The sequence below is a fragment of the Macaca fascicularis genome, chromosome 1 (assembly GCF_037993035.2).
Source record: "Macaca fascicularis isolate 582-1 chromosome 1, T2T-MFA8v1.1".
NCBI lineage: Eukaryota > Metazoa > Chordata > Mammalia > Primates > Cercopithecidae > Macaca > Macaca fascicularis.
Window position 1 is genome coordinate 102409777 of NC_088375.1, and position 15593 is coordinate 102425369.

The 15593-nt window shown below is 37.7% G+C and overlaps 1 protein-coding gene across 1 annotated transcript in view; it reads left to right on the forward strand.

Moving 5' to 3' along the window:
• SPTA1 (spectrin alpha, erythrocytic 1) overlaps nucleotides 1-15593 on the forward strand; it is a 71859-nt gene that overhangs the window by 20250 nt on the left and 36016 nt on the right. The window contains exons 16-25 of the mRNA XM_065544046.2: nucleotides 34-215; nucleotides 1571-1814; nucleotides 3116-3238; nucleotides 6828-7045; nucleotides 7880-7972; nucleotides 9801-9938; nucleotides 11126-11277; nucleotides 11898-12084; nucleotides 13110-13211; nucleotides 14631-14722. Coding sequence (XP_065400118.1) covers nucleotides 34-215; nucleotides 1571-1814; nucleotides 3116-3238; nucleotides 6828-7045; nucleotides 7880-7972; nucleotides 9801-9938; nucleotides 11126-11277; nucleotides 11898-12084; nucleotides 13110-13211; nucleotides 14631-14722 — 1531 coding nt within the window. The remainder of the gene's footprint in view (nucleotides 1-33; nucleotides 216-1570; nucleotides 1815-3115; nucleotides 3239-6827; nucleotides 7046-7879; nucleotides 7973-9800; nucleotides 9939-11125; nucleotides 11278-11897; nucleotides 12085-13109; nucleotides 13212-14630; nucleotides 14723-15593) is intronic.

Here is a 15593-nt window from a genome sequence, read left to right on the forward strand (position 1 = left end):
ACCTAATGTCTTCTACCTGATGTCTTCTCCCAGGGACCCAGTTGGATGAGGCCAACCAGCGTTTGCAATTTGAAAATAATGCAGAAGATTTGCAGCGCTGGCTGGAGGAGGTGGAGTGGCAAGTCGCCTCTGAGGATTATGGGAAAGGCCTGGCCGACGTGCAGAATCGACTCAGGAAACACGGCCTCCTGGAGTCGGCTGTGGCTGCTCGTCAGGTTTGTTGTTAGCTCTTTGGTCAGCCATAAGCAATGGGCGTATATGCTCTGAGCACACTCATTATTAAGTAATAAGTAATTACTACTTATTAATTACTTAATAAGTAATTATTATTATTCAGAGAGCAAAAGAGCAAAGAACCCAAGGTAAAAATTCAAAATTTTTAGTAAACCGACTGCCTTTTCCCAAAAGCTCCTCCCGTCTAGCCAGGGATGCTGGGTGCTCCGTGTCTTTGGTCAGAACCTCATGGTTGATGTAAGGCTTTACTGACTTTTCTAAACATAAACTCTTCTCTCAATCGAGAAATCTGGGTTGCGTATACACCCTTGTGGCTTACTAGTTATGTGATCTCTGATAGGTCATTTCACTTTTTGCATCTCAGTATCCTCACTATCCTCACCTATAAAATAAGGTTTGGGATAAAGTTGTCTTTTCCTGTTCGGGTATTCTGTGATTCAAAGCTTAAAAATATTTTAAATCCTACCTTTTTTTTTTTTTTTTTAAATAAGGAAAATTGAAACCCACAGAAGTAAAGCGACTTTCCCAATGTCACAGCAAAAATTAACAACAGAACCAGGACTATGAACTTGCATATGTGCCACTCTTATACCCAATGAACAAGTGAGAAAAACAAGCAAATAAAAATCCTGGTACTGTGTCTGCCAGGCCACGTATAGTTTACCTCACTAATAGAAATGTAATGTACCTATTGTATCTATTTCACCATATAGGTATACAACTAAAATTTTATTTCTGGGAAGAGCCTTCAAAATCTTGTTTCTGTATCCCTCCTTTTTCAGATATGGCTCAGACGAGGACAACTAGCTGGTGGCAAGGCATTCCGTTAAATTTATCTTTCTGAACTTCTGAGAATTTTTTATAATACCACATTTCATCTCATAGGTATTGTTTCTGCTGTGCAACAAACTTAAGCCTGAGAAATTTCCATTTATTTGCAGTTGTAGCTCATTTTAAAGAGAACGAAAGAATACAGAAGGTGAACTGTGATAGAAAAACACTTCCAGCTTTTTTCCTTGGGACCCAGTTTATCAATACTCTTAAACAATCAAACTCTGCAGTTCTAATTTTTCTGATTTCCTTGAAGCATTCTATAAAGATTTTGATGTTTCTAAACTATGTTTTGAGAGCTACTTTCGTATGAATAGCCCTCACCTGATGTGGTGGTCCTCAATGTAGCAACCCCTCCAACTCCATTTCACTGATTTAATTAGAGATCAGAACACAGTGCATATGGGAACTGATTTTCCCATGCCCCCGTTTCCACCATGACAACCTCCTATCACTTTCTACTAAATGATAGGATTTCTTGGCATTCATTCTATTTCTCCCTTAGGATCAGGTGAATATCCTTACGGAACTGGCTGCATATTTTGAAAAAATAGGCCATCCTGATTCTAAGGACATACAGGCAAGGCAAGAGTCCTTGGTATGCCGATTTGAAGCTCTGAAAGAGCCACTGGCCACCCGAAAGAAGAAGCTCTTAGACCTCCTCCATCTGCAGCTGATTTGTAGAGACACAGAGGATGAGGAGGCCTGGATCCAAGAGACTGAACCCTCAGCGACTTCCACCTACCTTGGTTAGTATAGCCTGAGCAGGCTGAGCCATTAGGAAAGGACCACAGTCTATAGATTGAGAGATCTGAGGTACAGAATTTGGAGCCTAAAAAGCTTGCTCTTAGCTGTTTCTTCTCACAGTCATGAAAATTTGTCCAGTCCTTCATAAAAATATTTTTTAAAATTATATTAAAAAATATACCTCCTAAAACTAGACATGAGCAATGCCATGAATTTAGAGCCCCTGGGAAGAGCCAGAGTGCTCAGCATTTTGTTGCTTTCTCTAAAACTGTGAAGGTCTTTGAACAGTCATGGTTAATGTCTGAGATACTGTTTGTGTTTAGGTTGTAGTTGGCCCCTTCTTATAAATTATATGAACTTTTTATTCTGATAATAGCAGAATAAAAATAATAAAATTTTAAAAAGTAGCAAATAAAGCACATATTGTCCTTTCTTTCAGAAGCTGCTAGTTCACCAGTGTCAAAGCCAGTACACTTATAATGAGGCACAGAAAAATGTGTAGGCAAATACAGTGCAACTTAGTATGCATATTTTGGAAACATCTATGAAAGGCTGGACAATGAGGGCAATGAAAGGGTTAGTCTGGGAAAACTTCCTGGAAGAAAAAAGACTGAGGCTTATTGGAAAGGCACAGAAAGTTTCTAGAGAGTATATTTTGAATGGGAAGTAGTAAGAAAGAAAGTTTAGAGGGAAAAGAGATAAAGCATGGTTAGGATACAGGGAGGATAAAGCAGACGGCAGGATTTCGGGATCTTAGAAGATGAAGGAAATTCATAGTAAGTAGTATTTATTGTTTGCTTGTTAATGCTATGCAGTCAATGAGGCATTTTTTGTAACTTATTTCTAGTGACTAAAAATAGATCATCAAACCAGTTACACTGTGCCTTTTTCATGATAAGAAAACTTACGCATAGAAGATTTAAAAACTTTCGAAGTCCATAGAAATTAGCAAATAGAAGTTCCTTCCTTGTACATCACAATATGCTGAAAGACAATTGTGTGCATAATATTGGACATTTGAACTAAGAAGTTACTTGCCTTCCTACCTATCTTTCAACAAAAATAGTGATGTTTTCATTATCTGTTGTATAATAGTGAATTGAAACTTATTAATAAAAAGAGGCTAGGGGAAGAACAAAGATAAGTGGAGTGAATTCAGACAGATGATAAAAATTTAAAGAATCTTACTCAACGGTTAGAACTTCAAAGGGAAGAACTGTGGGTCCAAGAGTTCTAAAAAAGTGAGGTATGCTACTTCCATACACAGGATAATCCCAAACTTTGAAATTCCTTTCTCCTGCAGGAAAGGACTTGATTGCCTCCAAAAAGCTTCTGAATAGGCACAAAGTCATCCTGGAGAACATTGCCAGCCATGAACCACGCATTCAAGTGATAACAGAAAGGGGAAACAAAATGGTAGAGGAAGGTATGTATGATTGAGATTCAGTTGGCCAAAACATCACCAGGCCAGACCTCTGGGAAGAAGTTTGTATTCTCTTAGGGTTTCAAGGGAATTTAAAAATATCTGACCCGTTTTCCCACTTAATTCTCTTTTGGCATTTCTGACAAATGGACATATGGTTTTGTTTGTATATTTCAATAACAGGAATATTCCAATCCTGTGAACCACTATTTGTTTGTAAAACAAAAATTATTAAAGTAAAATGTCTTTACCCTAATCATTAATATGCTTCTCTGTAGAAGTTCCAGAATTCAGAATCTAATTTACAAAGCACTGTGAATTAAATCATGTCTCTTTTCCATATGGGAGCTTCCAGATCTGTGAAGGCAGACCTTAGTTATGCAATGCTGACCTATTTTTATAGTAAACTGTTCCATTTCTTTAGTTTCTCACTTCATATAGTTTCAATGCCTCTGTTCATTCTTTTCATCCAATTCAGAAATTCCTGGTGCTTAAGTATGATGTTCAGTTCTGAACCTCGTAAGCCAGGTATGGTAAAAGCAATGCAGATTACATTGGGATTTTCCCTCTATTGATTGAAGAATCAATTGATGCCAACCAGTATCTAGTTTTCAAAAGTGTAGGTTAAAATTCAGTTTGCTGAGCAAAACTTCAGATCCCAACTGAGTGATTCAAACCAACAAATGTTTACTTGGAATATCTGTGTTACTATAGAAATTCGCCTGTTTTTTAAATCTTCAACTATACTTGTGGATTTTGTCTTCTTCTCTTTTCGGTTCTATCAGGTTTTGTTTCATATATTTTGAAGCTCTGTTATTACATGCATATACATTTAGGATTGTTATGTCTTTTCGATGAAGTTAAATCTTCACATTATGAAATATCAATCTTTGGGCCGGGGGCAGTGGCTCAAGCCTGTAATCCTAGCACTTTGGGAGGCCGAGGCGGGCAGATCACGAGGTCAGGAGATCGAGACCTTCCTGGCTAACACGGTGAAACCTCGTCTCTACTAAAAAATACAAAAAACTCGCCGGGCGAGGTGGTGGGCGCCTGTAGTCCCAGCTACTCGGGAGGCTGAGGCAGGAGAATGGCGTAAACCCGGGAGGCGGAGCTTGCAGTGAGCCGAAATCTGGCCACTGCACTTCAGCCCGGGCGACAGAGCGAGACTCCGTCTCAAAAAAAAAAAAAGAAATATCAATCTTTATCCATGGTGAAATTCTTTGTTCTGAAGCCTACCTACTGTGACTTTAATAAAAGTCACATACGCTATCTTTTGATAAGTTTTTGCTGCATATTTCTCCATCTTTTTGCTTGTACTCTGTTTCTTATATTTAAAGTGGGATTCTTATAAATAGCATATAATCAGGCCTTGTTTTTATTCTATTCAATCTGATAATTTTTCTTTTTTAATTGTGATATTTAGACAGTTTACACTTAGTGCAATTATCAATATGGTTTATTTTAAATCTGGCATGTTGCTATATTTTTTCTTTTTATCTATCACTTTATGTCTCCTTTAGATCAATTTTGTATTTATTGTGATTCCATCTTATCTTCAAATTGGCCTATTAGCTACAATTGCTGTTTTGTGTTTGTGTGTGTATGTTTTTTTATAGTGCAGTGATTTTGCCATTGTGATTTGGAGTCCTTTGGGGTCTCTGACACACTTTTAGTGGGTTCACAAAGTTAAAATATTTTCATAGTGGTGCTAAGACTATTATTTCCTTTTACAGACTTATCCTTTCATAAGCACAGAATGGAGTTTTCCAGAGCCTACAGATGGGTGATGATGTCACTCTTCTGTTTAATGGAGTATATACTTGTACATTCTTTTCTTTCAAAGCTTCTTGTTTTGACTTCTGATATGGGAACTATTAGTGAGTCTAACTATATAAGCAAAAGATTTTTTGCATCCTTAATAATTTTTAAAATTGTGAAGGGATCCCAAAAGCACAAATTTGAGAGCCCTCTATTCTAGGAATTAAAATATAGATTTTTAATCTATCATAGTCTAATTTCAAATAATATTATGCATTTCATGTTTAATATAAGATTCTTAAATGGATATCTCCCTTTGTTTTCACCCTTGTGCTATTGGTGTCACATATTTTTACATGTTATAAACCCTATATTTCAATGTCATTATTTTTGCTTTGATAGTCAACTGGTTTTGAATGAGATTATTAAATGAGAAAAAACTCACCCTCATATTTCCCATTTCCAGTGTTCTTAATTTCTTTATTTAGGTTAATATTTTCATTTGTATTATTTTTCTTCTGCTTGAAGAACTTCCTCTAACATTCCTTATACTGCAGGTCTTCTATCCATAAATTCTCTAGATTTTTGTTCATCTAAAAGTCTTCATTCTACCTTCCTTTTTGAAATATATTTTCACTACATATAAAATTCTCAGTTGACAATTTCTTTCTTCCAGTATTTTAAAGATGTGCTGCCTTGTCTTCTGACTTTGCAAGCTTCTGATAAGATGTCTGTTGTCATCATGATCTTTGCTCCTCTGTATGTAATATATCTTCCCCCCCCAACTGTTTTAAAGCCTTTCTCTTTATCACTGGTATTAAATAATTTGATTATGTGATTACTCGATAGGGTTTTCCTTGTATCTTCAGCTCGGTGATTGTTGAGCTTCTTGGATCTGTTTTGTTATGGTACTCCTGGGGCAGCCTTTATTCAGGGACTGATTTAGAGATGAGCATAGTATTGATATATTACTCTTCTGAGGACCCTATCTCATGTATTACAATATTTTTTCCACTTTGATGGGTGGTGATGTTAACTATTTTCATTCTTAATTGAGGCCTAGAAGTTGTTTGGCCACTGCTTTTAAGTCACTCTTTTCTCACCGTACAGGATTTCCTTATACATGTGTGCGTGTGAGTAATCAGACAAATACTCTAGGGAACTTCTCTGATAAGTTCTATCTCTCTGTAACACCCTTCTCTTTAACACTCAACCTCACAAATCCTAGTTCTCTTGTCTTTCCCAAATGTTGATCTCTGTGTCCTCAATTCAGTATGACTGGTGGTTCTATTTGTGTTAGCTCCCCAGGCCTATAGCCCAGAAACCTCCCGAGGCATAAGCTTGGCAATTATAGAACATATCTCATTTATTTCCCTTCTCTCAGGAATCACAGTCCTCCATCCATTGTCTGAAAATCATTTTATCTTATAGCTTTTCCTGTTTTCTAGCTGTTTAGGGTGGAAGAGCAATTCTCATAATAATAACTCCTTTATGGGAAGAAATGGAAATCAGCTGATTTTTCTGCTTCATCTAAAGAAGACATGATTTTGGAACTCTGAGCATCACCCATACATTAGTATTCTGTTTTCAAGTCTGTATTTGTCAGATAATACCAACCCATTCACCACCACATGCATATCTCCCATTAGTAACTTTTGTTACTTAATCTCACTCAGGATATTTCAATTCCCAGGTAACTAGAGAAAAATATAACGTTGACTAAATAAGGTACCATTTTTATCACTTCCTTTCTCTTTTCCAAGTTACCAAAAGGATTAGAGAATGGTAAACACTCCTGAGGATCATACTCACCTTTTCTATAACTACTCCATAGGACACTTTGCTGCAGAAGATGTGGCCTCTAGGGTCAAGAGTTTGAATCAGAATATGGAGTCTCTCCGTGCTCGAGCTGCTAGACGACAAAATGATCTGGAAGCCAATGTCCAGTTCCAGCAGTACCTGGCTGACCTGCATGAAGCAGAAACATGGATCAGAGAGAAGGAGCCTATCGTAGACAATACTAACTATGGAGCTGATGAAGAAGCGGCTGGGGTAAGATGGGGGTGGGTTTAACATTGTGAATCCTCAACTAATGCAACCAAATTGTCAATTTAGGGTTTGCTTAGGTTGTGGGACAGCGACAGATTCTGCCAGATTATTTTGGGTTTCCAGAGTGATCGCCTTTGGCCTTCATCTGCTGAGACTCCCTCAGATTTGACAGGAATCACCAAAGATATGCTACATTTTTCTCATCTCATAGAGATTCATACATTCTTTAGAGATTATCTAAGTCAAAAAAGTGTGATCAGAGTCATCATCATAATCCCATCCTAAACTTTCCAGAGTAACCTTGAGCATTTATAAATTAATCACGATTTTAAGACATAAACACCTTAATTACTTTATTAAAATAAATTTGGACAGATACACTGAGATATGCTGGGGCAAGAAGAACCTCAAAGGTTATAATCACACTTTTTATCCATTTATTTGTTTTGCTCATTGTCCTATAGGAAGCTGGGATACTATTTCACAAACTTTTGGCACTAGAAGTAATTGGTATGCACATTTTAAGTTACGCTAATGTTTATCTTATAAAGTAACAATATCAACAGCATCCTCTTTTCAGCTATAATCTGTGTTGATAAAAATACTTTTGCAAGTTTGAGTTAATTTTGATTTTAGTAAACATATTGAAATTACAATTTATTTATTAACTCCTATTTCCTTAATGCTTGCAAATTTAGGGTTAAAAAGAACTTTATAATAGATGGAAAGTAGCTTTCACCAGTATCTAAGATGAAAAGCATAACCCAAAATAATAGTAGTTGAAATAATAGTGTTCCTCCTGTATTCATTCTGATGATCTTCCATCAATAAATCCAGGCTCTCCTAAAGAAGCATGAGGCCTTTCTATTGGATCTCAATTCATTTGGAGACAGTATGAAAGCTCTACAGAATCAGGCAGAAGCCTGCCAGGTAAGACTAACTCAGTGATGACAGAAATCACACTTCCCACCACAGAGAAAAAGAAATTGTCTTTATTGCTGATTTTTTACTTTCTACAACCCAAAAACAATGACAAAGAAAACATTAAGTTCTATGACTCTGGTATGCAGGAACTGTAGCATCTACAATTTAGTCCAAAGGAGACTTCATCCAAAAGAACTTTTTGATAAATGGTATCATGTCTTCACTGATGTAATTTTGGATTTCCTCTTTCCTTCCTTTTATATTTCTACCCTCTTTCTTTCTTACTTTCTTCATTTATATCTCTCCTTCTTATCTTTCTTCTTTATTCCCTTCTTTTGTTTCTTAATTTTTAATGCCAAAGCATATTAAATGTCTACTCTATGCAAGTATGAATAAAAAATCCTGATTTGCAGGAAAATTGCAGCCTATTAGGAGACCAGACATTTGACAGTAAGTGCATATAACAGATGTATGAACAGCACAAAAAGTCTCAAAGAAAGGACTCTTGTGTTCTCTTGAAATAACAGTACTGGAAAATAGGAAAATTTTCGTAGCTGAGGGACACCACCTGATCTGAATTATTAAGGAAAAACAGATGGGTGGTTTACTGTGCAGAGAAAGAGGATAAGAGTTTTTCTAGTCAATAAACCATGACAGCAAATGCACTGAGGCACAAAACAATCAAGTTTTGTGGAAAATGCAGTTGGTTAAGAATGTGAGAATGGAAGATGCAATTGGTTGAGAATATGAAATGGCTCAGGTACAAGGTAAAATGGGGTGTCATGAAGATTCATTGAACTGGAATCAAATTAATGTTGTAACAATGTCTCCTGTAGGCAGTGGTAGAAAAGAAGAGACACACTTCTTACCTTCAAGGAATTCTTTCTAATGAGCGGTTGTTAATCCACATATTCAGAATAAACAAAAGATATAGACTCAGTCTCTCAAATCAGTGTATATTTACAGACCTCCTATGCTGTGCCTTCACCAGGCTCTGCACAGTGTGTGTGTAAACAAGAACAGATGGATTTATACATTGTGTGGTATGAGGAAACATGTTACCTAAAGGAGATGAAATCAGAGGGCTCTCTCGGTGGAGGTGCATATTCAACTCCAACTTGAGGAAGGAGTGGGTCATTCCTTAGGAAGAGAGTTTATGTTTTGCTTGATTTCTCAGAGATATGAAATTGGCAGAAAGTAAAAATCAGAGAAAATTCTACCTTAGAATGCATACTGCTTACTAAACAGAGACACAAGATATTTTTAATGATCTCAGTTAATGTTCTCAATTTTTAAAGTTCTGTGGCCTTTCCTGTGCTATTGATCACTCATCTCTCAAACAGAAGATCCAGAGCTCTTGACATAGTAACTTAAAGGCCAGAAGGAATGGGAAGAATTGTCAGTGGAGGTACAGGGAAAGGTGTACCTCCTTTCCCTGTAGGGGAAAGACAGATAACGGGTCTTTCACTTTCTCAAATAATTTTCTGAAATGTTCATATGTATAATCCTTTTGGACCTTCTTAAGGGAGTACACTTCTTAAAATGTATTCCTCCCATTTTAAGAACTGATGGCTTAGAGCATTTAATATGTTTCTGACAAATCATGTATTTGCTTCCTTGCTTTGGGTTTATAGTTCCCAACCTGTCTGTCCCCTGATAAGTGTCAGAAAGGAACAGTCTGAAGACCACATACTTTAATCTCTGCAGCCATGTAAGAGGTTCCAGCCAGAGGCTCTTTTCTCCTGGGAAGCCTAAAGGACTGCTCACCCCTGGTAGGCTGTACAGGGAGATATTTGCAGTGCGTGACTGACACCTGCTTCCTGTTTTTGTTCAGCAACAACAGGCTGCACCAGTGGAGGGAGCTGCTGGAGAACAAAGGGTCATGGCTTTATATGACTTCCAGGCCCGCAGCCCCCGAGAGGTCACCATGAAGAAAGGTGATGTCTTAACGCTGCTCAGTTCCATCAATAAGGTGACTTTTCCTTCTAATGTTTCCATCAAAAAGTGGCTCTTTCAGAACCATCTCTCCCAATCTTGCCAGATATTCACATTTTTACCATCCAACGTTTATTTTATTATTTTATTTCTTGAATAACTATAACTGATTAAGTAGTATTTTTTCCTGTAGATATTTTGCAGGATCCTACACAGTTCTTTTGGAATTAAAATCCCAGTGTGACAGTTAAAGTCATAAAGAGTTGAAGTTATATAATCAGCCCAAAGATATAGAAAGTATGAGTGAAAATTCTGTAATATATTTAAAGGGCTAAGCTGTCCCTTTCTTTTTTCCTCTTTGCTTGTTCCTCTTCTGTGCCAGTATTTCTAGTGATAAAATAACAATGTCGGGTTAGATGGAGCCTACTGAAAGATGAGTCTTTTGTCAACTTGATTTTCTTTGGATCTTGTGCCTAGGAGAACAATGATAAAATACTGGTTGAGATTTTTAAATATATTTTTCATAAAAACTGAAGTAATTTTTTAATACTCTGATACCTAATTAATCTACAAAAATTCTGAAGAAGAAAAGAAAATAGTTTGGGCTATAGTTATTCCAAAGACAAGTAAATTTTTGGAGTGGCAGATGTTTCCTTATCAAATAACGCGTGCTACTCCCTTTTTTCTTTGTCTAGGCCTCTTCATTATTTTTTGACAAAATTAACCTCAGAGTTTTGGCAGATGTAGCAACAGTTCAAAAATAAAAAAATAAAATAACACTCAGGAATATGAATGTCAGAGCAATTCACATTTTTCAGACCTCTGCAAGAAGAATAGGAGAGAAGAAACTTTTGTGCAATATCCCCCTACACAGACGCTCCACTGCCAAGAAGTCCAGCTAGAACCTGGATCCATGTGTTTTTTGTAAATTCCTGATGAACAAAGTACCCCATCATTAAAAGAGCCGTCCTGGGTGTTTGAAAATCTCTCCCAAGTTAAGGGTCTAACGTTATGTATCAAATTACTTGATTTCAGGGGCTTGTCTATGCAATTCTTCCTTTCATTTCTTGGTCATATATGAAAATTATGTGCTACCCATTAGACATGGTTAGCTTATCTTTGCCATTAACCTGTGCCTGGGCCAAGAGACTTAGTTTTGAAGTCTCTCCCATTTGTTGCTTTTCCAAGAATTAATGAAGCAGTGGGGATCTGCTCTCCCTTCAGGACTGGTGGAAGGTGGAAGCTGATGATCATCAGGGCTTTGTCCCAGCTGTCTATGTCAAAAGACTGGCCCATGATGAGTTCCCGATGCTCCCACAGCGGCGACGAGAAGAGCCAGGCAACATCGCCCAGCGCCAGGAGCAAATTGAGAACCAGTAAGTTCTGGAGCCTGGAGAACTGAACAGTACTTGGGCAGACATTTTTGGCCGCAGACATTTCTTCTCATGACCCTGCATCTGTTAGATTTGAGATGCCACAGAAAATTTGAAGATTTTAAGAATCGAAAGTAAACCTAGAATCCTTTAAATGTTTCAGTTTCTTTTTGAGGAAAGGCAACCCCAGAATCATTCTATCAATTTCCTGAGGTCAGACACTTCACAGAGCTCTTCTGATTCCCTGTCCCACATTGTTTCAAGGTTGTTAAAGTCTCCTGACATCTACATGAACTTCGTTTACTACACCAGGTTTTTCATATCCAGTTGTCAGTTACCATGTAAAAATGTCACTTTTATGAAACGGGGAAGGAATGCTGCCAGTCATACTCTTGGGTCACTGGCATTTTTACTATTTTTAAATGCAATACTATGTGTTTATCTTTTTGCCCCCAAGGCTGTTTTCCTTCTATCTTTATTTCCTCCTCTCTTCTACTGTTCTTTTGCTTTTGATTTATTTTCTCTTTCATTTTTGTTCCTTTTTTCTCTCTGTTTGTCACTCAGCCTCTACTCTTCGGTATTTTCTCTTTCTTTTATTCCACTTTTCCCACTTCTCCATCCAGATACCGCTCCCTCTTGGATCGGGCAGAAGAACGCAGACGTCGTCTATTGCAACGTTACAATGAATTTTTATTGGCCTATGAGGCAGGAGACATGCTGGAATGGATTCAAGAGAAAAAGGCAGAAAACACTGGGGTGGAACTAGATGATGTTTGGGAGCTGCAGAAAAAGTTTGATGAGTTCCAAAAGGTGAGAAACAGGAACCTTCTCCAGACACCGTTTTGAAGGTTGCCATAATTTCCTTTTATCCCACAGCTTATCCTACATGATCTTTTAATTTATTTCACACTTGTTATATATTCTCCCCAAAGCTGTTGGCAGCTCTGTGGCTCAGATCTCCCTCTAGGTATTGTAGTTGTTAATAATTGGAAGGGAAATGCAGAGAAAACTAGTTAGCCTAACTTCAGCCTTCAGTGCCTGCCACTCTAAAATCCTCCCTGGAGTGCTGGTCTTCCTGAATTCTTCACAACTTGCCCTATACTATACTTTGTTTCCAATGCCCAGGTTGGGATAAGGTATTGTTGTACCATGTGTAAAGTTTAATTGTGGGGCAGAGTTTGGGGTGGAAAAAGGAAGAACCTGACCTGACAAACAATTTCTAATTTTTTGCCTACCTAAAACCTTTGCAGCATTCTTTCTTCCATTAGATATTTTTCCATTATCTTAACTAGCAGTGAGTGTACATTCCTTCTTTTCTTTTTCTTTTGATATCTTCCACATGGGATTTAACACATACACACACACACACACACATACACACACACAGGGGGGGAGAGAGAGAGAGAGCGCGCGCACTCCCTAGAGCTGTTTCTTACAAATATCTCATAATGCAGGCAGATAGTGACTCAGTTAAAGAAATTCTATAAAGCTGGAGTTTGTACTGGTAGAAAAGGATGTTACACAGCTTGGGTATCAATCCCTCTAATGGTATAACTTAACCCAGGGGAGATTTAAAGAAATCTAGAAAAATGGCTATGCTTCATACTGCAGATAAATAATAGTTCTCTTGACAAGTTTTGGATAGCCACTAGGTGTCAAGATCTTTAAGGATACTCTTCTCAGTGGCGGATTGGAGAAGAGGAGCTTGGTGTGTATTACAGGTGATGTCAGCAATGTTTTGCTGTTTAGCCAAGTAGGGGCAGAGATGGACAGGTAAGTATGGTAGATTCTTGATGAGGGGATTTATACTGCTTTGGATGAATTTTCTCATTCAGGATTTGAAGACCAATGAGCCTCGGCTAAGGGATATCAACAAGGTAGCTGATGATCTGCTATTTGAAGGACTTCTAACACCAGAAGGAGCTCAAATCCGGCAGGTAACTAAGGCTCCCTCCATTCCTCCTCACTACCAGGTTGGGCTTTGGGAGTCCTCATTTCACTTCAACATGGAACTTTATATTCTGCAGATCCACTAGATCATGCAGAAAGTAACAGCTGTATGGCATTGGCTATAGGAAAGGTCAAAGACAATAGCCTCCAAAATCCCTGTATTTTTGTTGTCTAAATTAACTTAATTAAAGCAAGCTCATTTGTTAACATATATTGAGTGTCCTCCATGCCCTCACGTTTGTCATGTCATGGATGGAGTGGGAAAGGAGACAAAAGTATTGGTAGCAGAAATTAAGATGTAGCTTTAAGAGGCAGTATTAGGAGGTTTAGGTAATATTACACTGGACATTAGTTAAATTAGATTTACATCATAGCTCTATTCTTGTCTGACTCTGTCCTCAGACAAGTCTCTTCATTTCTAAAAACCTCAGTTTCTATATCTGAAAAGTAAACACTGGATAGCACAATATCCAAATTATGATATCCAAACCTCCTTTTAATCTTCTGTACCAGGCTATATCAAATTAAACATAAAGTTTTTTCCTTACATGTCCACCCAATAATATAATTGAATTTGAATTGCAATTTTAGAATATGTACATTGGAACTGACCTAAAATTCTTAAATTACAACACATACTCACCTCCCTTTCACTGTCACACACACAAGAGATACTCAATTACATGAATGCAAAGAAAATGCAGATAAAGAAGCTATGATAGTGGGAAGAAGTTGATTAAGAAAATTTACTGGAAGACACAGGTTCTGATCAATGTGCTGAAGAAGGAGAATATAGGTCAGTAGAGATAGAGGAGAGGCCATTCTTGACCTGATTCAAATCTGGATCTGTGATTCCATAAAAGATCTAATGAACATTAATAAATGTTCAGTTAGTTCTCTGGATTGCCATAAGTCAGTGGGGATGAGTTTTCTGCCTGTTTTTATAGTGGTTGTTATGGGATATGAGGGAGAAGAAATACAAAGGGGAGCAATGTACTTACCCCCTATAGAAAGTAGGGCTTTAAGAGGCTACCTGATTTATTCAATTCAGGATACAGAATTATTTGTCTTAGAGAAATGTGATCACTTCTAACTACCAAAGTAACACTTTCCGCTCATTTTTTTTGGAGTTTATTGTGTCGTCTTTGTAACAGTAAGCACTGATTACTACTCCAGAGTTGATGGTTTCACCCTCTAACATCAGCTTCAGAAGAAATCAGTTTCTCTGAGGCACTGGCAAAAATGAGACCCAAGCTCAAGCTGTCCAAGAAAGGAGCAAAGCTATGCAATTTCTGAAGAAAATAACATAAGAACAATTATGATTTAAATCTTGTCTTGTCTTCAGACACCACTGAGCCATGTGAGTTAGTTCTCCATCTCAAGTCTGATGTTTTTGCCTCTTTCAGGAATTGAATGCCCGCTGGGGTTCCTTGCAGAGGCTTGCAGATGAACAGCGGCAGCTGCTGGGCAGTGCCCATGCTGTTGAGGTGTTTCACAGGTAAGAATTTTAACTCTAAAAAGCAGTGCTGCTTTACAACCCACTCACAAAACTTCTAAGTCTATTACTATGGTGGAACCATAGATAGTAATATAATCTTTCTTCCTGAGATGGAGACAATGTGCCAATAGAAAATTAGGCTTTTTAGTAGTATAATTCTCACTTCGCAGACGGGATGGTCCCAGACAACCCACTTCAATTTTCTAATGCCTAAGCTTGGGCCTTGGAACATAATTAGTAGTCTATATGTGTTTCCATGAAAATGAATAAAACTTAGGCTGAGTGCAATGGCTCATAGCTGTAATCCCAGCACTTTGGGTGGCCGAGGCAGGAGGATTGCTTTAGGCTGAGAGTTGTAGACCAACCTGGGCAACAAAGCAAAACATTGTCTCTACAAAAAAATAAAAAATGAAAAATTAGCCCAGTGTGGTGGCACAGGCCTGCAGCCCCAGCTACTTGGGAGGTTGAATTGGGAGGATCACTTGAGCCCAGGAGGCTGAGACTGCAGTGAGCTTTGAACACACCATTGCACTCCAGCCTATTGCAACAGAGTGAGACCCTTGTCTTTAAAATCAAAACAGAAAGAAAGAAACTTGAAGTTGAAACAAGAAGTTTAAGTAATTACATTTCTGAACTAGAAGTCAACAGTAGAGGGCAACAGACATCACATTGACTAACAGCTCATTCAACATTTTTCTTGTTTGATTTTCAAACTAAGAAACACAAAGACACATACAAACAAAACAGAAACCAAACACCTTCATTGTGTATAAATGTATTTTTGATGATGCAGGGAAGGAAAAACAGACTCAGATAGGTCTGTGTGTTCAGAACGCTTAAGATAGAAAGCTATGAAGTATGATAGCTAAGC